The sequence below is a fragment of the Bubalus kerabau genome, chromosome 3, assembly GCF_029407905.1.
Source record: "Bubalus kerabau isolate K-KA32 ecotype Philippines breed swamp buffalo chromosome 3, PCC_UOA_SB_1v2, whole genome shotgun sequence".
In the NCBI taxonomy this organism is placed as follows: Eukaryota; Metazoa; Chordata; class Mammalia; order Artiodactyla; family Bovidae; genus Bubalus; species Bubalus kerabau.
This window is the reverse complement of record NC_073626.1, coordinates 161,571,454-161,592,387: the sequence shown is the minus strand read 5'-3', so window position 1 is coordinate 161,592,387 and position 20,934 is coordinate 161,571,454. Positions and strand designations below refer to the sequence as shown.

Sequence of the window (20,934 nt, the reverse complement as noted above, 5' to 3'; positions counted from 1 at the left end):
GCTTAACCACTCTGTGCCTCAGTTTATTCATCTGCAAAATGAGTTTAAATCAGTATATACTCCCTAGGATTGCTATCAGGGTGTAAAGTGCTTACAACTGTCCTGGAACTTTAGCAAGCAATATATAAGTACTTACCAATACTATTACAGATCTGCCATCCCTTATCCACAATCCTGAAACCAAAATAAGAAAGAAAACACTTAAAATCAAAAGGCTTTTTGTACGTTTGGTATTAAAAGTTATTTCTGTAAAACCTGAGCTTAACTCTGTGAAGCTATTTGCACTTTTAAATTATCCTGCTTAGGGTGTATCTCCATATGTTACACTGCAGAGATGTTAATATGATTGATTCTGGGGGGTCCACAGTAGGGGCTGAGGGGAAGTATGTGCTATATGATAAATGCACCATTTCTAGAATTGGAAGCATTCTGGATGGTTCTAATACATTCCAGCACACTTGTGGCCCCAGGGATCTCAGAGAACTAACTGATTTTGGACCTATTACTATCCTTATCACTCTTAACGATTTGGGCAACCGGGATTTCGTGCTGCAGGACGGCTCCAGGGAGGCTGACCATGAGTCTGTGACAGCCTGTGGTTGTCCCTACTCTGCAGAACCCCCAGTGCGCATCCTATACCCCCAGGACGAGGTGACCTTGGTGGCCGTGAGCTTGGAGTGTGTGGTACTGATGTGTGAGCTGTCTCGGGAGGATGCCCCGGTGCGCTGGTACAAGGATGGGCTGGAGGTGGAGGAAAGCGAGGCCCTGGTGCTGGAGAGCGACGGGCCCCACCGTCGCCTGGTGCTGCCCGCCGCCCAGCCCCAGGACGGGGGCGAGTTCGTATGCGACGCCGGAGACGACTCAGCGTTCTTCACTGTCACCGTCACAGGTGGGCAGTCTCCGAGACCCCCTTGGAGAGGAAGAGAGGCAGGAGGCTGAGGGACAGATACCCACCCCTCCCAGTTCCTGCACCTTCAGGACCCCCGTGTGCCACACACAACATTCCCCCTGTCCAGCCTTCCCTCCCTCCCAGCCTCCTCATTCTCAGCCATCAGAGAGCCCTGAGTTGCCCAAACCAGGTCAGGACAGTGGCCAGAGGCCTGGTGGAGAGAGCCCAGCAATCGGGAGAGCTCATTCATTTGTGTATTCAACAAACACTGATCTGCTCAGCACTGTTCTGATGCTGAGGGATTGGGTAATGAACGAAGGAGAGAAAACCTGTCTTTATGGAGCTTGCCTTCTTGTGAGAGCAGACAGACAGCAAATAAGGGAAACAGGTGGTTTTTCAGGTGGTGATCAGTTCTTCAGAGGCAAAACAGGAAAAAGGGACAGGAAATGGAGGGGTAGGGAGGGCTGTGCATTAGGGTTAGATAGATCTGTGAGTGTGGGTCTACCTCTTCCTGTCCATGCAACCCTGGGCAAGTCAGTTCCCTATAAAGAGGCTTCAGGTCCTCATCTATGAAGTGAAGGCAGCAATAGGGAGTGTCAGGAGTAGCTGAGAAAAGAACTGTAGTGTCCTTAGCATGACACCTGGCACACAGTAAGTGCCTACGGATTGTAGGTGGTACCATTTCCCAAGAGCTGCTCTGCAAAAGGAGAGGATTGAGAAGCCAGTGGTCAGGCAGGTAGAGGCCGAGCCCACCCGATTCTGTCTCTGTTCACCCACCAGCCCCTCCAGAGAGGATTGTGCACCCAGCAGCCCGCTCACTGGACCTGCAGTTCAGGGCTCCGGGGCGCGTGGAGCTGCGCTGCGAGGTGGCCCCAGCTGGGTCCCAGGTGCGCTGGTACAAGGATGGGCTGGAGGTGGAAGCATCGGATGCCCTGCAGCTGGGTGCCGAGGGACCCACCCGCACCCTGACCCTGCCCCACGCCCAGCCCGAGGACGCCGGGGAGTATGTGTGTGAGACTCGCGATGAAGCCGTCACCTTCAACGTCAGTCTGGCTGGTGGGTGCTCCTGGCCAGCCCGGGTCTGGGAGGCGGGAGCGGGAGGCATCACTGAGCTGACACACCCACCCTCTGTCCAGAGCCCCCTGTCCAGTTCCTTGCCCCAGAGGCAGTCCCTGGCCCACTCTGCGTGGCCCCCGGGGAGCCGGTGGTGCTGAGCTGTGAACTGTCCAGGGCTGGTGCCCTGGTCTTCTGGAGCCATAACGGGAAGCCAGTGCAAACAGGAGAGGGCCTGGAGCTCCGAGCCGAAGGACCCCGCCGCGTCCTCTGCATCTGGGCTGCAGACCTGGCCCATGCAGGCCTCTACACCTGCCAGTGTGGGGCAGCACCGGGGGCCCCCAGCCTCAGCTTCACCGTCCAAGTGGCTGGTGAGTATAGCCCTGGGCAGGAAACCTGAGAGTCTCGTCCCTAAACCCTTGAGTCTTCCCCCTCTCTAGTGCACCCAGCCCCCGGCCCCTGCCCCACGGTTCTCAGTCCCTCTCCCCATCTGGCCTCCCACCACCCTCCTCCCCAGCCCTTGAGCCATTCCCTCCCAATGACCCCCGGCCCTGACCCCACAGAGCCCCCCGTGCGGGTGGTGGCCCCTGAGGCAGCCCAGACGAGGGTTCGCAGCACCCCAGGCGGGGACCTAGAGCTGGCGGTGCGCCTCTCCGGGCCAGGGGGCCCTGTGCGCTGGTACAAGGACGGGGAGCGCCTGGCCAGCCAGGGGCGGGTGCAGCTGGAGCAGGACGGGGCAAGGCAGGTGCTGCGGGTGCGGGGGGCACGGAGCAGGGACGCTGGGGAGTACCTGTGCGACACGCCCCAGGACAGCCGCATCTTCCTCGTCAGCGTGGAAGGTAACAGTGCCGTCCTCACTCCCCTGCCCCCCCACCAAGGGCCTCACGCCTCCCCCACCATTCGCCCCCACCCACCTCGCTGCCCACCAATGCATGCACAGCTATCGCATGGATGAGGGCTCAGGGCTCCCCTTTCCAGGAATCCTCAAAAAGGAGGGGCAGAGGGCTCTGGAGTCTACCCCCCAGGTTCCAGTCTCAAGTCTTCTTCCCAGTAGTTGTGTGACACACTGGCAAGTTGCTTAGACTGTCTGAGCCCCGGGTCCCCAGGCGAGGATAGCGTTTGTCCTGTAGGGCTGTTGTGACCGTTAAATGAGATTGACAGGGTCTGTCCTAAACGATCTGTCTTTATTAGGGAGTCAGAAAGGTGGGTGCCCGGCCAGCATGGAGACGAGGTGGTGAGGAGTGGCAGGCAGGGAGTTGACATCTTGTCCTTCAAAACAGCTCATGACTGACACACAGCTGGTCCTCAGGAAGATTCTGTTTAATAACTTGGGGGTGAAAGCCTGTTACTGGGGATGAGGAGGGACTGAGGAGGGTGGTGGTAGAAAGACCTGTCTGATCCTGCCCTCTGCCCCCAGAACCCCCGCTGGTGAAGCTAGTCTCGGAGCTGACGCCACTCACTGTCCACGAGGGGGATGACGCCACGTTCCGGTGTGAAGTCTCCCCACCAGATGCTGACATCACTTGGCTGCGCAATGGGGTCGTTGTCACTCCAGGGCCCCAGCTAGAGATGACCCAGAATGGGTCAAGCCGCATGCTGACCGTGCGAAGCTGCCGGCTCGAGGACGCAGGGACCGTGACTGCCCGAGCTGGGGGCACATCCACAAGTGCCCGGCTGCACGTTCGAGGTTCGGTCCTGATGGAGACGAAACAAGTCCTGTTCCTGAACCTGTTCTCCCAGCCCTGGCCCTACCAGGAGACCAGTCCCTGAGAAGAGGGAGCCGGGGTTCGGCCCACCAGGCTCCATGGTCCGCTCTCTCTTCCTGCCCAGAAACGGAGCTGCTGTTCCTGCGGCGGCTGCAGGACGTGCGGGCGGAGGAAGGCCAGGACGTGTGCCTCGAAGTGGAGACCGGCCGCGTGGGGGCGGCAGGGGCCGTCCGTTGGGTGCGAGGTGGGGCGCCCCTGCCCCCTGACTCCCGCCTGTCCACAGCCCAGGACGGCCACATCTACCGCCTCTTCATCCACGGCGTTGTGCTGGCCGACCAGGGCACCTACGGCTGCGAGAGCCACCACGACCGCACCCTGGCCCGGCTCAGCGTGAGGCGTGAGTGCCCCGTCCTCTCCTAACGCCTGCCTTTCCCCACGGTGCAGCCTCTCCTGGCTGGCCAGGGCCCCTCAGACCGCCCCCCCAACAACACCAAAGTGCCCCTGGCCAGCAAGGCAGGTCAGCCCTGGCTGACCCCTAGGAAAACTCTTCTTTTTCTACTGTTTTCTATTTACCATAGAAGTCCCTGTGGATTTTGGTTTCCATTTCATATGTCCAAGTTGGCTTTGCTATAAACATAAATATTATACTCCAGAAAGACCCGCCATATTTATCCTTCAGTCACCTGCCCCAGGATATACGAGCCCATCTGAGAAGCAGGGATGGTTGGCAATAGCACCCCCACCCCAAAGATGGAGCCCTCTATCAACTGTATGACCTCAGGCAAATTACTTAACCTCTCTGAGCCAAGTTTTCTTTTAAAAAGGGTCTTTGAGAACCTTAATCGGGATAATATGAGAAATACCCACACAGAACTTGGTAAATGGTTGTTGGTGGGGATGTGTATTCTCTTCTGATTTATTTCATTCATTCAATCACAACAAACCCATGTCTCAAGGCTATTAACCTCGTACAGTTGGGGAAACTGAGGCCCAGGGAGTTCAAGCAATTTGCCAAAGGTTCCATAGCAAACTATGTGGCAGAGTTGGGGTCTAGTCCTGCTGTGTCTGACTTTAAATTCTGGGCTCCTTCCAGTGTCACAGCACCCCTCACCCCAACTCCTTACCCCCACAACCACACATCACCCCCTTCATGTGTCCCCTCTCCTAACCCCAATAAGCCCCTCTCTCCACCCACATCTGGCTGGTTTCACTCCCTTCTTCCTGCTCCCTGGTTCTGAACTTTGTTCATAGAGTCTTACTAGATTAGGGGTTAGAGGCAGACAGAGCCAAGGGGTGTGTGGAGCTCCCAAAAGCCCCTGCCCAGATGTGGAGGGCCTCATTTCCCCCTCTTTCCCCATCTCCCCCCACTAGCAAAGCAGCTAAGGGTGCTTCGACCTCTGGAGGATGTGACCATCATCGAGGGGGGCAGTGCCACCTTCCAGCTGGAGCTGTCCCAGGAGGGGGTGACTGGGGAATGGGCCCGGGGTGGAGTGCGGCTGCAGCCGGGGCCCAAGTGCCAAATTCAGGCCGAGGGCCACGCTCACCACCTGGTCCTCAGCGGCCTGGGCCTGGCCGACTCGGGCTGCATCTCCTTCACTGCGGATACACTGCGCTGTGCAGCCAGACTCACCGTGAGAGGTGTGGCCTCTAGGACTGCTGCCTGCCTGCTGACTGCTCCGGTGTGATTCTACTGACCCCACTACCCGTGTGGCCTGCACTGACCTCCCCACCAGAGTGTGACGCCCTGACTCACTACATGTGGCCCTGGTGACTGCCCTGCCTGTGTGAGCCCACTGGCCACCACTGCCTGCTGCAGCTCTCTCTGCCTGCCTGAGTGTAGTCCTCTAATCACTAAGCCCCAACAGTGCCAAAGAGTGACTCCATGGGCAACTCCGCTTCAGTGACCCCTTCTCTTGCTTGCAGCCCTGGTGTGTTCCCCACTGACCACATCTACTCTGGGGTCCCCCCATTGCTCCTCTGAACCCGTGGTGTCCTCACTGTCCAGTGTCTCCTGTCCATTCCAGCCAGTGTGACCATGCCTGCTTATGGGTGACATCTCTGCTCCAATTTCTCCCACTCTGGCCCCACCATGTCCCCCACTGACCACCTTAAATGTGACCCATCCCCAGCTGGCCATTCCTGCCTTGTTGACCCCTCTGATCTCACTGTGTCCCCCACTGATCAGCATCCCCTTTGGACCCCTTGTTCCACCATGCCCCCCACTCACCAGTGGCCTCTGTTGATCACCTTGTCTAAATGTGCCCATCAGTGACCCCTGTGTCCAAGTGTGTCCTCCTTCTCCCACTCCCAGAGGCCCCAGTGACCATTGTGCGGGGGCTCCAGGACCTAGAAGTGACCGAGGGCGACACAGCTACGTTCGAGTGTGCACTTTCCCAGGCCTTGGCTGATGTCACCTGGGAGAAGGTCAGAGCCCAGCCCCAGCCCAGCCCATCTCAGCATCTTGAGAGCAGTAACAATGCCCCAACAGAAAGAACTACTACTCAGTAAGCCATGTGCCTGGCATGTGCTAAGGTTTACTTTACATTTAAGCCTCTAACCTTATAGCAGCCCGATGAGGCAGGTCTTATGATCTTGTTATCTCTAAGGAGACTGATGTTCAGTGGGGTGAAGTATTGCCCCAGGGCAGACATAGAGTTCATATTTGAATCCAGGTTTCCTGATTCCAGAATCCACACACATGGCTGACATGATTGGTACATGACTCTCGGCTTCCCGCGTCCGTGGCGCCCCTTCTCAGACCAAATGTCCCCCAAAGGGTGACACCGTCACAATGAGACTCCTGGCGCGGCCCGGAAGGCGCGGGAGGGCCCTACCCCGTAGCATAAGCGTGCCTCGAAAGTGTTAGGTATCAACAGAGGGCGCCGCCGCCTACTAGTGCCGGGCCGCTTGTGCCCGGCCGAGTTTTCACCCCGACCCTTTGCAACCCCCGCCCCTAGGATGGGCAGCCGCTCACCCCCAGCGCTCGGCTCAGGCTCCAGGCCCTCGGCACGCGCCGCCTTCTCCAGCTGCGGCGCTGCAGCCCCTTGGACGCAGGGACCTACAGCTGCGTGGTGGGGATGGCCCGAACTGGGCCCGTTCACCTAGTGGTGCGCGGTGGGTACCAGGTGCTGCCCGGGCGGGGCGCTACTGTGGGTGCCGGGGCTGCGGACCGGACTTGCCCAGGGGACTCGCTACGCTGCCTCTAAGGAGGGGGCGTGGTGTGGGCGGGGCCTGGTACCGCCCCCCTCAGCCCCGCCCTCCTCACGCCCCCTGGCTCCGCCCCAGAGCGCAAGGTGTCTGTCCTCTCTGAGTTGCGGTCCGTGAGCGCCCGGGAAGGCGACGGAGCCACGTTCGAGTGCACTGTGTCGGAGGTCGAGACAGCTGGGAGCTGGGAGCTCGGAGGCCGCCCGCTGAGACCCGGAGGCCGCGTCCGCATCCGACAGGAAGGTCTGCCGACTCTCTACCCACTCTGGCCCCCTCGCTGCCCCCATCCCTCCAGCTCAGACAGACCCCGCCCTAAGGCCCACCTCCAGCTCCGATGAGTTCCGCCCTGCGGCCCCAGGAGCTGTCTCTCAGCCTCTCCCTGACCTCCAGCTCTTGAGTCCGTCCAGGACCGCCCCTCTTTCCCCTCGGCACCCCAGTTCTTCCCCGGGACCTACTCTGGCTCCACCCTCATCCCCTCACCCTCCCCAGAGGCGGCTCCGGCCTCGCTAGCGCCTCCTATACCCCCAGGGAAGAAACACATTTTGGTGCTGAGCGAACTGCGCGCCGAGGACGCTGGTGAGGTCCGCTTCCAGGCGGGACCCGCCCAGTCCGTGGCTCAACTGGAGGTGGAGGGTAAGACCTGGGGCAGGGACAACCAGGAGTGAACACGGTTTCCCCCGGAACTGCCAGGCTGGCGATCGGTCCGAGGAAACCTGCCTCCCCACCCCTTCCTCGAGAGACTCTCCGGAGGCGGGTCACAGAGGGCAGTGCGTTTCCTGGGCTTCGAAGAGGAGACTTCGAGTTGAAGATAGAGAGAAATGGGCTGGTGGCATAGAGATCAGGAATGGAGGCCAGAGCGGGAGGGAAGATGCGTCTCTCCTGGGGTCGTGCGTGTCCCTATTAACTTAATAAGCCCTCGTTCTCCACCCCCAGCACTGCCTCTGCAGATGCTCCGCCGGCCCCCTCGCGAGAAGACGGTTCTGGTCGGTCGCCGGGCGGTGCTGGAGGTGACAGTGTCCCGGCCGGGAGGTCAAGTGTGCTGGTTGCGGGAAGGGGCTGAGCTGTGCCCGGGAGACAAGTATCAGCTGCGCAGCCACGGCCCCACCCACAGCCTGGTCATCCATGACGTTCGACCTGAGGATCAGGGCACCTACTGCTGCCAGGCTGGCCAAGACAGCGCCTACACACGGCTGCTGGTAGAGGGTGAGTAAAGCTGACTGGGCACAGGTCAATGAGGCGAGCCGGCTGGCCAGGGGTCTCCTAGGAGCTGGTGGGCTGAGACACACCTCCCGCAGGTTTTCCAGGACTTGGGATGGCAAGCTGGTTCTGAGATGTGTTGGAGGTGGGCAGTGGGGAGGCAGGAGATCACACAGCCAGGGCTGAGAAGAGGAAGTAGCCCTGTGGTGTCAACAGGAACCACTTGGTTCCGGGCAGCTGTTCCTACCTTGCTACATCCCTGCCTGTCTGAGCTTCTCCTCCCTCCCTCCCGCCTCTGGACCACATTCATCTCTCCTGAACACCCCCATTTGTACCCAAGTTCCTCTCCCTCCAGCCTGCTGGCCCTGGGTCTGTGCCCCCCACCTGTCCCTCATCCTCTCCTGCTCTCCCCCATCTCAGCGAGCTCCACCTTGGCCTGTGCAGAGGGCTTCTGAGCTAGTCCCATCTCTTTCCTCTTCCACATAGGAGATGCCCCACTCTCCACCTGAATTCCTGCGTTCCCTTCAGATGCCTGCCTTGCCCCACCTCTGACTGACCACCCCCACTCTCCTGCTCCACCCCTGACAGGCCTAGAAGGGGTGGGTCAGAGGGTGAGGGCTCAGTTCTTCCTGTGTGGGTACCAAGGCTCTTCCAGGGGAGAGGAATGTGGTACCCACTGTCTCCCCAGCCCCACTCACAGTCATTCCTCTGCAGGTAGCTAGGAGGCCAGAACCAGGCCAGGCAGGTGCCCTCAGACAGCCTGGAGGGCACATGCTCTTACCCTGGGAGCGGGTAGGGAGGGAGGGGACCCAAGGTGTTGGAAGACAATAAAAAAAGGTACAGCTCCTTTCCTGGCTCTCTGTGTGACATGGGAGGGCAGAACTCGCCTGGAGCCCCCTTAGAGTGAGTGACGCAGGGAACCAAAGCCTGCAGTGCTTCCTCTATCTTGGCCCCTGGAAGCACCAGCCACCAAAGACCACCACTACTGGCAGAAGCCTCACAGTTTGGCACATTTATAAAAGATGTAAAACAGGGTGGGGTGGGAGGAGACAGAAGCATGAGGTGTCCAGAGTGGCATGACAGACACCAGACATGCACCGTGCACTTAAGCCCCCTCCTCCTAAGCCCCCCTTGCCAGACCCAGCCCAGAGCAGCACCCTCCACCCCATCCCCTGCCACTACCCTTGGGCTGGTGGCTTGCAGAGGACAGGGGACCAGAGTGAGGACCGCTGCAGTCTGCCCCATGGACAAGGACAAGAAGCCTTAGATGAGTCTGGCTGAGAAGTGGAGGTGATGGGGGAGGAAGGCAGACCTCCTCCACTTAGACATGCAGGAGAGTGGCCCATAGGACCCCAGCAGTGGGTGAGGAGGTGGGGCCACCCTTGGAGAAGCCCTACCAATCAGAAATCTAAGGCAAGGGTCCCAAGGTCCCCTCCAAGCCCACCCCTCCACACGCACACACACAGGCGACACACTCACAACCCTGAGCACAGCCCAGTGGGGCTCACACTCGCGTCCCTCAGGAACTCCTGGGGAGCTTGGGAGGGGCTCTCTCCTCAGGCCAGGCCAAGCCTGAGCAGGTCCTCCCATCTGGTGGCCAAGCCATCCCTCTCCAGGGTGGGGAAAGGAACAGCCAAAGGGCACAAAGCCAGGTGGGCTGAGCCTCGGCCCAGCAGGCCTCCCCAAGCCGGCAGAGCTGGTGACCGATGAGTGTAGGCGGGCAGGAGCAGCTGGACTGCTATACCCGCACTGGAGGCCCAGAGCAGGCCGTCAGCGGGCCCCGGGACCCGTACTCATAGTCCGCATCTGTGGGTGAGGCCATGAAGGAGCTCAGAGAGCTCCCCGTCTGCCGATCCCGGAAGCTCTGGATGTAACTCTGTGGGAGAGGAAACACAGGTGTGAGAGTGCCACTGCGGACCCCTGCCCTGAAAGCCACCCAGGCAGATGGCCTCAGCCTGCACCATCACAAGCCTGAGACCCATCCCGGTCCTCTGCCGGCCTGGGACCTCACTACCCCCAGAGTCCACAGCTCTGTACCCTTCCCTGTACCATGCCTCATTAAAATCCACACCCAGGTCACCTCTTCCCGTTACCCATCAGGCCCCTAACTACGGGGGTTATGGTGGTGGACAAGTCCTAGGCCTTCTAGACAGTGACCAGCCCTGGGGAAGGCCAAGTCCAGCTTGGACAGAGAGTCCAACACCCCCTTCTCCCCACTTGGGCTGGAGGGAAGGGCTCGGGGTGCTCACCGGGGAGAGGATGTCTCCATTGAAGCGCTTGATGGGCACTGGCCTACGCCGATAAGCAGGGTCAGGGGGCCCAGGCCTCGGAGGAGCCCGAGAGCCTCTGGGGAGAGCCCTTGGGGGTCTCTTTTTGCGCCGCTTCTCCTTGCGTTCTTCTTGCTGCCGAATCCGCATCAGTTGCACACGTCGGCGCTGCCGGCTGATGACCACTGCGAAGGGTGGGGAAGAGCAGGCTCTCAGAGGCCCACGTAGGCTCCCAGATTCCCCTGGTCTGAAACCTCTCCTCCTTTACTTTCCTGGTCTCCCACTTGCCAGATAGGGCTTCCCATAGGTCTTTTCTTCCAAAGGTCTTTAGGGAAGATTCCTAGGCTCTAGGTACCTCTTCCAGGCTGCTACCCTACCCCTCACCCAGTCTGGAGCCATAGGTGACTCACCTAGATTGGCCAACATCATCTCTAAACTGGACAACTAAGCTGCCTCCCCACTGGCTCCCCTTCTACACCTGCCTTCCCTGATGCTTTCTACACTCAGCAGCCAGAAGATACTTAATTAGTTTATATCCTTCCTGCTAAACTTCCAATGGCATCTCACCAGCCCTCTAATAAAATCCGGAGTCCTCATTATGGCCCACTGTGGCCACACAGTCGCGCCCCTCACCCCCCACTCCCACCCCACCTCCTCACCAGGCCAAGCTCATTCCCTCTCAGGCTCTCACCCTTGCTCTTCCCTCTTCTCTAGCTCTTTGCATGGCTGGTGCCTTATCCTTCAGGTCTCTGCTTAAATGTCACCTCTTCCATGTGACACCCCTCCTTGGCCACCCTGTCCATACGTCACATTATCCTGCACACCTCTTTCATATCAGTCCACACAATGGGAATTATCTTGTTAGTCTGCCTATTGTCTGTCTCCCTCACCCTGAATGTAACCCTGGAAGGATGGGGGCCTTTTCCGTTTTTGTCTCTGTTGCATTCCCAGATGCCTGGAAGGGGCTTGGCACAGAGCCGCTGTTCCATCTGTTGTTGTGGCATGGATAGTGGCACTGAGGTCCTGCTTTCCCAGACCCTGAGCCAGTCAGCTCTCTGTAACTCAACTGAGGCCTTCTGCTGCTGGTGCCTACAGCTCCGTCCCCCCACCCAACCACCCATCTCTGTCATGCCCACCCTGGCATGTACCCTCTCACCTTCCGTGTGGGAATCCCGCTCGGCCGTCACCCGCCACTGCACCAGAACGCCCATGAGGCTGAGCAGGGGCCACAGTGCCAGCAGGGCCCAGCTCCGCCAGCAGAGGGGGGGTACAGGGGCAGCCCGCAGACGCTCCACCGCATAGCGCGCCAGCAACAGCAGCTCGGCAAAGTAGTCCGCAGCCGTGGCGATGAGCGCGGCACCGGTCACCGCGGTGGCCAGGGTGGTGAGTGGGCGGGGCCAGCGCAGAGTGAGCAGGGCGCAGAGCAGGCCGCCCCCCAGCAGCAGCCCCAGGGGGCCCCAGACGGAGCCCGGCTGGTAGTAGGGTGCGGAGCCCAGCAGGGCGGCAGCGGCAAGCAGAAGCCCAAGCAGCAGGCCCACCAGGAAGAGGCCCACACTGCGCACCAGCATGGCCACCAGCCCACAGAGCAGCCCGATGCCCAGCGCGATGCCTGCGCTTGCCCCAGCACTCAGCTGCGTCTCCAGCACCCGCTCTCGGTAGCACAGCAGGAAGATGACCACCGAGCCAAACAGCAACCCGGTGAGAAAGAGTACTGCCTTGAAGCAACGGTAACCTGGAGGGAAACAGGGGCTAGTGAGAGGCCAAAACAAGGTCATGGGGCTGGAGGTAGGAGGTCAGAGGGGTCAAGAACAAGGAATCACAGGGGAACCAGAGGCAGGACACTAAGCTCAGAGAATTGGGGGTCACTGGGGTCCTGAGGGCAACAGTGAAGGGACCACTGGGGTCAAGGAAGGTCAGAGAGATAGGTCATTGGGAGTCTCTGGGAAACAGACAGTCATTGAAAGGAATGTTGGGTTTTTGAGATAGAGATAGTTCATTGTATCAGTTACAGGGTCACTAGGGTCTTTGGAATCATAGAGGTCAGAGAGAGAGGTCACTGGGGTCACAGATAGATGATCAATAAAATCCCTGGAGTCCTTAGGGTGGGATTGTTCAGAGGGATGAGGTATTTGGAAGTCAGAAAGAACTTGAGAGATGAGGTCACACAGGTTCAGAAAGATGAAGTCTTTTCAGGTCAGGGGAATTGACAGATGTGGGATCATTGAGCGTATTAAAGGGTTTTTGAGAGAGGGTAATAATATTGAAGCCAGAAAAAATGGAACCATTGAGATCATGGTGGGCGCAAACAGACAACGGGGTCATAGGGATTCCCCTGTGTTAGGAGTAATAGAGCCAGAGGGATGGGAGGTAATGAGATAGCTTGGTGGGGGGTGTCAATAGGGTTCACAAGGAGCCATAGGGAGTCAAAGAGGTTTATAGGGCAAATAGTGGTGTGGAGTTTCAGAAAAATGGAGGTTATAGGGCCATTAGGTCCAGTAAGGGTACCTGGAAGTGTGAGGGACCCGGAAAAGCTGAGAAGATGGAAGTCAGAGATGGGGGTCAAATGATCAGGGAGAGCCAAAGAGAAAGGTTATAAAAAGGAGAATCAGTGCCAGGAATGAGAGGAAGCACTGGAGTCTAGGAGGTTCTAGGATCAGGAAAAGGAGTAGGGCATGCACAATGTCTCAAAGGGTCCAAGAGCCTGAGATTGAGAGTCTCCAAGAGCCACAGGGCAGGGAAGCCCAGGAGAAGGGTTGGCAGGCTGCACTGGGCAACTGTAGAGGGATTGGGTATAAATAGTGGAGGGGGTGAGGTGACACAGACTCCTTGGAGACCCAGAATGTGTCCTGAACCTATAGAAGGGCTCTTCCTCCTGCCCACTCTGCAATTGTTCAGCCCAGAGTTTGGAGGTGGAAGGAGAGGGACCATCTGGCTTCCATGCCTGCCTACTACCCAGCCATTCTAGGGGGAGGTGTAAAGGCTGCAGAGCATAAGTCCTGCCCTATTTCTGCCCAACCTGGAACTCAGACCTCCAAGCTTCCTTTGCACTTCATCCAGCCACCTGTAATGCTCTGCCTGGAGGCTTTCCCTGGATGCTCAGCCAATAAACCTCACTTCCCTATCTGGAGTTCTGTACTTCTTGCTATAGAGTCACTGGGCACCTACTCCTCTAGACCATCTGGCACTTTGGTGCAAATTAGAAAAAGTTGTGCCTTCCTCTAGGCAAAGCAGCCTTGCACCAAGCTCTAGAGTTTGGCAAGTGGAGCATGGACTTGCCTTTCAGTCCCCACTTGCCTATCCAACCAAACTCCCTCGTGTCCTGGACAACCATCCACAGCAGCACTGATTACTGGAGCCTGCCGGTATATATATCTCCATGTATGTGATCACCATTTAGCTCCCTCTAATATGTATCGCAGGTATGAATGTGCCAGAAGTCTCTCCCTCATTAGACATTATGCCCTGTGGTAAGGGACCATGTTAACTCACCCTTCTAAATGCTTTTGGTGCCTACCTAGAATAGTGACCCAAACACGTCTTCACCACAATAGCTATTATTTATTGAGTGCTTATTATTTTCACAACAACCTCGTGTGAGACAAATATCATTGTTTCCACTGTTCATATGAGAAAACTGAGGCTTAAAACAGTTAATGTGCCCAAGGCATTGTAATTAGTAAAGTGCAGAACCAGGTTCAAATCCAAGCACACCTAATTCAAAACCTGTGTTCTCTAGGATCTAGAGTCTAAATGATCTACAATCATGTACGGGATTGAAAAAAGAGAAAAGACAGATAGTTCATGGTAAAGTTCCAAAGAAGGTTTGAGGTGCCTCAGAAAAATAACTTGGGGAAACAGCAGGGGGCCCAAGTAAGGAATGATGGGGTCTTACCGAAGAAGCAGTAGACGACTCCAAACAGACAGCACATGATGCAGACGAGCGCCGGCAGTGCCTCGTACCTGCGCTCCAGGGGCTGTTCACAGGGTGCTCCCCAGAAGGCATCATCTGGCTCCGGGGGCAGCAACTGGAACCGAAGTGTTGCCACAGTGCCCGGCATAGTGCTGGGAACAGAAGGGAGTCACCCTCCCACGTCAGCCTGACAGAGAGGAAGTTGGGGGTCAAGGAAGAGTCCTGGGTCTCCACCAGGATGAGGGTGAGATGGGAGTGGAGAACTAGGCAAAGATACAGTGGACAAAGGAGTGGTGCCCACATTACACAGCTCTGGAAGCATCCCTGAAGTAAGGGACAAAAGACAAAAGAGGGGGAAAGTGCATGGCTAGAGGGAGCTGGGATGAAGAAGTTAAAAGGGGGACTAAGTTGGGGGGAGATGAGGGCAGCGTGCTGCCGGTGAGGAGGCAGCCAGGAGACTGGTCTGTGGGCGGCTAAATCTGGGATTATCCAAGATCTACCTGGGCTGGAGGCGACCTGAGCTTCTGAGCGAAAGAGGCTGTGCAGGGGCCGGCGGGGCCGCGGTCGCCGGGCGCCAGAGCCTCCAGCTGACTGGGGTCCGGTAAAAGTCCGCGGTGAGGGGAAGGGGGCTGCTGGGCCGGAGGGACCGGTCCCTGCGCGGCGGCGACGCCGCTCCGCCTCCAACACCGGCTGGCACTCCAGTCCCGCGACGTCCGGGGACTTAGGCTGGGCCTGGGGAAGGGAAAGAAGCAGGAGCAGGGGCTCGGGCTGCCCCAGAGCCGCGGCCCCATGCCCTGAGCCCGCCCGCGGCCTTTGGTGCTGATGGACAGCTCCGGCCTCTCCTCCTTACGTCACTTAGGGCGCACCATCCAGGCAGGGGCGGGCTGCTTCTGACGTCACACGGGACGCACCAACCACGCCGGGGGGGAGGTAGGGGACTCCGCCCCCGACGTCTGCCTCTCCCTCACTGAGGAGGGGGCACTTCCGGGGGTCCTTCCCCTTTAACCTCCCCCTTCTCCTCCCTCTCCGGTAGCTGGAGCCCGAGACCCCACCCCGGGGGCGGGGCCCTTCCAGTGACACGTCGGACAGCGGCGGCCTCAGCGGAGGCTCCCGCGCCCAGCGCCGGGACCCTACGCGGTACCGAGCGGCAGCTGGAGGGGCACAGGAACGCGGCGCAGGGGATTCCGCTCCGGCGGCTGGCCCTGCTCGGCGGGGAGGGAGGGGGCCCGCCCGCCCGCTTGGCTCGGGACCTCCGGATCCGCCCCCTCCCCGGTCCCGCCCCTTCGAAGCCTCCTCTTGCTGCTCTGGGGCTGCTCCAGGGCCGGGGGCCCGCTGTCCGGGCGCCATGCGGGCATCGCTGCTGTTGTCGGTACTGAGGCCCGCGGGGCCCGTGGCCGTGGGTATCTCTCTGGGCTTCACTCTGAGCCTGCTTAGCGTCACCTGGGTGGAGGAGCCTTGCGGCCCAGGGCCGCCCCAGCCCGGAGATTCTGAGCTGCCTCCGCGCGGCAACACCAATGCGGCGCGCCGGCCCAACTCGGTGCAGCCCGGAGCGGAGCGCGAAAGGCCCGGGGCTGGTGCAGGCGCCGGGGAGAACTGGGAGCCGCGTGTCTTGCCCTACCACCCTGCACAGCCTGGCCAGGCCGCCAAAAAGGCCGTCAGGTAGGGATTGGATCCGCCTGCCCCACCCCCTGGGAACCGGCTGGGATGGGTGCGCAGAGGAGGCCGCCTGGGGCTGGGTCAGGCCCCGGAAGGAAGGGTCTGACAAGCCAGGAAGTCTTTGGGCTCCGATCATTTCCAATGGCCCTGCTCCCTGGGAAGGTTTGGAGGCTCCATCCAGACTTGGGCAGAACTCACTCGCCTCTGACCTAAACCTGCTTAACCCCTTGTACCCTCAAAGGTCTTCAGAGCTCACTGACTGGGTGTTAGGTTTAGAGAAATGACTAGTATATAGAATGGGTGCATTGAGAGAAGGAAAGAGAAACGAGAGACCTAGGATTTATCTGTGGGGCTTCCCTGGTGGCTCAGCAGTAAGAGAATTCACCTGCCAATGCAGGAGACCTGGATTTGATGCCTGGATCAGGAAGATCCCATAGAGAAGGCAGTGGCAACCCACTCCAGTATTCTTGCCTGGGAAATCCCATGGACAGAAGAGCCTGGCAGGCTACAGTCCATGGGGTCATAAAGAGTCAGATATGACTTACTGACTAAACAACAACAAGGATTTACCTGTATCTCCTGTTCCTGGGTGGGCATCTGGGAAAGAGGGAGGTTTGTGGGGAAAGGATGGTGTACCCATCCCATTAATGCCTCTGCCTATGAGTTGAAATAATTTCTCCTAAGTAACACTGAGTTCAAATTCCAATTCTTCAACTTACCTTCCGTATTATGGAAGATAAGTTTCTGGAACCCCTGAGCCCCCCCAAACACATTCACTATGCCTCAATGTCATCTATCCCTTTACATCATTTCTGTGATGTATTTGTGGTATAATGGCATATTCTTTAGAAATAAGTATGTACATGATGTGTGCAGTACCTGTGTGCCAAGAATTTGGCTAAGTGCTTTAAAGGGATGCATTTTACGTTATGTATTAAAGGATACATTATGCTTTAAAGGATCTCATTTTACAGATGAGGCTACCCAAGGTTTGAAAGTGAAAGTGAAAGAAAAGTCGCTTCCAACTCTTTGAGACCCCATGCACTGTAGCCTACCATACTTCTCTGTTCATGGGATTTTCCAGGCAAGAGTACTGGAGTGGGTTGCCATTTCCTTCCCCAGAGGAACAGGGACTGAACCTGGGTCTCCCGCATTATAGGCAGACGCTTTACCATGTGAGCCACCAGGGAAGTCAAGGTTTAGGTGGGTTAAATAACTCACTCAAAGACTCAACTACTAAATAACAAAATAGAGAATCAGACCCATAATATATCTCTCGTATCTGCATGGATAATACTATCTCCGTTTTAAAAGCACTTGGGTAGGTAAGGACAACAATTCCCTTAAATCCTCGTGACCCCTAGAAGAGTTATTCTACCATAAATGAGGAAACAGGCCCATGGAGGACATGACCTGCTGAAGCCTATGTATGCTACCCTCTGCCTGCCCTACTTGTCTTTTTGATAACCTTGTGCCATCTTTCCCCCACCCCAGGACCCGCTACATCAGCACGGAGCTGGGCATCAGGCAGAAGTTGCTCGTGGCAGTGCTGACCTCACAGGCCACGTTGCCTACGCTGGGCGTGGCCGTGAACCGCACACTAGGGCACAGGCTAGAGCGTGTGGTGTTCCTGACAGGCTCGAGGGGCCGCCGGGCGCCACCAGGTATGGCCGTGGTGACACTAGGCGAGGAGCGGCCCATTGGGCACCTGCACCTGGCACTGCGCCACCTGCTGGAACAGCACGGCGACGATTTCGACTGGTTCTTCCTAGTACCCGATGCCACCTACACTGAGGCGCACGGACTGGCGCGCCTAGTCGGCCGCCTCAGCCTGGCAGCCGCTGCCCACCTCTATCTGGGCCGGCCCCAGGACTTCATCGGTGGAGAGCCTGCCCCAGGCCGCTACTGCCACGGGGGCTTTGGGGTGCTGCTGTCGCGCACACTGCTGCAGCAGCTGCGCCCCCACCTGGAAGCCTGCCGCAATGACATTGTCAGTGCGCGCCCGGATGAGTGGCTGGGCCGCTGCATCCTTGATGCCACCGGGGTGGGCTGCACTGGCGACCACGAGGTAGGAAGAGAAGCCACCCCACTGGTGCCTCCCATCTGGGTGTGTGCACTTCCCCCTGAGAGGCAGAGGGGGTGGTTGGAGATATAAGCCTGGGTTTCTATGCTGTTTTGTCATTTTCTATCCCTGTGACCTTGGGTAAGTTACTGAATGTCCTGAGCATCCTCATCCATACCAATGGAAATAATTATTTCTCAGGCTTGTTATAAGGATTAGAAAAAATAAGGGAGGCTTGCACATAGTAGGTGTTTGGTATTGGCCATTATTATTTTATTTGAGCCCCTGGACAGCTCTGAGATAGGACACATGCCTGTTTCACAGATGAGCTGGCAGAGGCTTACCCAAGGTCACACAAGCTCCCAACTGGTCAAGGTAGGCCGACACCCACAGAATTCTGACCCCAAGTCCACAACAGGTCATAGGATGGAGAGATGAGACACACAATATTGGGGGGGGGAGGAGGGCACTGTCCCTTCATATTTCCCACTTCCCTTCCTCTCCCCAGGGGGTCCACTATAGCTACCTGGAGCTGAGCCCTGGGGAGCCCGTGCAGGAGGGGGACCCTCGTTTCCGTAGTGCCCTGACTGCTCACCCTGTCCATGACCCTGTGCACATGTACCAGCTGCACAAGGCTTTTGCTCGAGCTGAACTGGAACGCACATACCAGGAGATCCAGGAGTTACAGGTATGGTCTGGGCTGGGGGTGAGGGGTAGGGAGTTTGGGGGGTGAGGAGTTAGGAGTAGGTGGGTGTGGAGGGTAGGAGGTAGAGGATAGGGGGTAGGGGGTGAAGAGTGGAGAGTGAGGTTTCCTAAGAGGTCTCAGAGATCCCAGGAAAATAAAAAAAATTAGCACAAGAATCAGAGCATCCCTGCTTTCTGGTACCTGTCTGCTTCTACCTTTTCTGAGGAGCCTTTCCAATTTAATTCTTAGGCTGCCTCCCACCTGGGTAAAGGACAGGTAGGAGCATTGAGTGGGCTGAGGTTGGCAAGGGACTGGGGACCTGTGCTGAGTGCCACGTGCTGCCTGCCCAGCCTCCTGGCTGCGTGCTGGCCCCGGTGGTCCGCGCCTGGCTCATGGCCTCTTTCTCCAACCCAGTGGGAGATCCAGAACACCAGCCGCCTGGCAGCGGATGGGGAGCGGGCAGCCGCCTGGCCAGTGGGCATTCCAGCACCATCTCGCCCCGCCTCCCGCTTTGAGGTGCTGCGCTGGGACTATTTCACAGAGCAACATGCTTTCTCCTGCGCTGATGGCTCCCCGCGCTGCCCGCTGCGTGGGGCTGACCGGGCTGATGTGGCAGACGTTCTGGGGGCAGCCCTGGAGGAGCTCAACCGCCGATACCACCCAGCCCTGCGGCTCCAGAAACAGCAACTGGTTAATGGCTACCGGCGCTTCGATCCTGCCCGGGGGATGGAGTACACGCTGGACTTGCAGCTGGAGGCACTGACCCCCCAGGGGGGCCGCCGGCCCCTCACCCGCCGGGTGCAGCTGCTACGGCCACTGAGTCGCGTGGAGATCTTGCCCGTGCCCTACGTCACCGAGGCGTCGCGTCTCACTGTGTTACTCCCACTGGCCGCAGCCGAGCGTGACCTGGCCCCTGCCTTCCTGGAGGCCTTCGCCACGGCGGCGCTGGAGCCTGGCGATGCTGCCGCAGCCCTGACCCTACTGCTACTGTATGAGCCCCGACAGGCCCAGCGGGCGGCCCACGCCGATGTCTTTGCCCCCGTCAAGGCCCATGTGGCAGAGCTGGAGCGGCGTTTCCCCGGTGCCCGGGTGCCCTGGCTCAGCGTGCAGACAGCTGCACCCTCACCACTGCGCCTCATGGATCTCCTCTCCAAGAAGCACCCGCTGGACACGCTGTTCCTGCTGGCCGGGCCAGACACGGTGCTCACGCCTGACTTCCTGAACCGCTGCCGCATGCATGCCATCTCTGGCTGGCAGGCCTTCTTTCCCATGCACTTCCAGGCCTTCCACCCGGCTGTGGCCCCACCCCAGGGCCCGGGACCCCCCGAACTGGGCCGCGACACAGGCCGTTTCGATCGCCAGGCGGCCACCGAGACCTGCTTCTACAACTCTGACTACGTGGCGGCCCGAGCACGGCTGGCAGCGTCCTCGGACCAGGAGGAGGAGCTGATGGAGAGCCTGGATGTGTACGAGCTGTTCCTGCGTTTCTCCACCCTGCATGTGCTACGGGCGGTGGAGCCGGCGTTGCTGCAGCGCTATCGGGCACAGACGTGCAGCGCGCGGCTCAGCGAAGACCTATACCACCGCTGCCGCCAGAGCGCGCTCGAGAGCCTCGGCTCCCGCACGCAGCTGGCCATGCTGCTCTTTGAGCAGGAGCAGGGCAACAGCACCTGACACCTCCCTGCGCCCCCGGAACCGGGCAAGGCGGCGCCCCGCCCCGCTCCTCCCCCAGCCACCCGGAGCTACCTGCCAGACTCGCAGGATAGGGCTGGCCGCAGCCCCAGACCCCAGGGCCCCCTCTCTCTGGCTTGGGGTCGCCCTCGGGCTCAGAGCAAGCCTGGGAAGAGGTACCCTTGGAGCCACCTCTTTCTGCCCCAAATCTCGTTTCCCTGGCCCCTTGACGCTGCTGATTCAGGCTGTGGCCTCCGAGTATTTATGCAGTACAGTCTGCCTGACGCCAGCCCCACCTCCTAGGGTCAGCCCAGGGGGCCTGGGCTGCAGATGAGTTGTTGGAGAAGGGTAGCTGAGAGAGGAGGGTGGGGCATCTCCCATCTTCTCCCCTCTGCATTCCTGAGGAAGCTCCCTGACTTTAATAAACTGGCTGAGTGTGGACTAGTGGTGCTTGAGTCTTTGAAAGATGGGTGTGGGGGCAGGGAGGACTGAGGATGGAGGCTCCCTGGTGCTGGCTGGGGCCAGGATTTCCTCTTCCAAGAGACCGAGTCATGCGTGTGCCCTGCCACGCCCCAGCTCCCAGCTTAGTCACATATACACACAGAGAATTCTTAATACCTCTTTATTCCCAATT

General features: G+C 58.7%; 3 protein-coding genes across 8 annotated transcripts in view; 2 read left to right on the top strand and 1 right to left on the bottom strand.

Moving 5' to 3' along the window:
* Positions 1-9,211, top strand: part of OBSL1 (obscurin like cytoskeletal adaptor 1) — a 22,625-nt gene extending 13,414 nt beyond the window's left edge. Inside the window, exons 9-21 of one of the 4 annotated variants that reach the window (XM_055573560.1) lie at positions 617-889; positions 1,670-1,945; positions 2,026-2,313; positions 2,506-2,781; positions 3,360-3,629; positions 3,773-4,045; positions 5,020-5,286; positions 5,960-6,072; positions 6,606-6,762; positions 6,934-7,095; positions 7,381-7,485; positions 7,786-8,055; positions 8,536-9,211. In XM_055573560.1, the coding sequence (XP_055429535.1) occupies positions 617-889; positions 1,670-1,945; positions 2,026-2,313; positions 2,506-2,781; positions 3,360-3,629; positions 3,773-4,045; positions 5,020-5,286; positions 5,960-6,072; positions 6,606-6,762; positions 6,934-7,095; positions 7,381-7,485; positions 7,786-8,055; positions 8,536-8,558 (2,753 nt within the window). In that variant the 3' untranslated portion in view covers positions 8,559-9,211. Of the gene's footprint in view, positions 1-616; positions 890-1,669; positions 1,946-2,025; positions 2,314-2,505; positions 2,782-3,359; positions 3,630-3,772; positions 4,046-5,019; positions 5,287-5,959; positions 6,073-6,605; positions 6,763-6,933; positions 7,096-7,380; positions 7,486-7,785; positions 8,064-8,535 lie in introns of those variants that run through there. The other 3 variants (XM_055573561.1, XM_055573562.1, XM_055573563.1) reach the window with 3 other exon arrangements.
* On the bottom strand, positions 9,189-15,038 carry TMEM198 (transmembrane protein 198). Of its 2 annotated transcripts, none has more exons than XM_055573569.1 (5): positions 14,727-15,038; positions 14,209-14,413; positions 11,473-12,048; positions 10,299-10,501; positions 9,189-9,925 (listed from the first exon to the last, which is right to left on the bottom strand). In XM_055573569.1, exons 2-5 carry the CDS (start codon positions 14,372-14,374, stop codon positions 9,788-9,790), a joined length of 1,083 nt encoding a protein of 360 aa, XP_055429544.1. In that variant the 5' UTR covers positions 14,375-14,413; positions 14,727-15,038; the 3' UTR covers positions 9,189-9,787. The 2 variants fall into 2 exon arrangements, with proteins under 2 accessions (XP_055429544.1, XP_055429545.1); XM_055573570.1 differs by having other exon boundaries at positions 14,209-14,378.
* CHPF (chondroitin polymerizing factor) lies at positions 11,462-20,738 on the top strand. 2 transcript variants are annotated; one of them, XM_055573568.1, is made up of 4 exons: positions 11,462-12,014; positions 17,377-17,950; positions 18,453-18,632; positions 19,044-20,738. In XM_055573568.1, the coding sequence occupies exons 2-4, from the start codon at positions 17,549-17,551 to the stop codon at positions 20,301-20,303; spliced, it is 1,842 nt and encodes a 613-aa protein (XP_055429543.1). In that variant the 5' UTR covers positions 11,462-12,014; positions 17,377-17,548; the 3' UTR covers positions 20,304-20,738. The 2 variants fall into 2 exon arrangements, with proteins under 2 accessions (XP_055429543.1, XP_055429542.1); XM_055573567.1 differs by lacking the exon at positions 11,462-12,014 and adding an exon at positions 15,247-15,885.
* Positions 20,739-20,934: the final 196 nt, after the last annotated feature.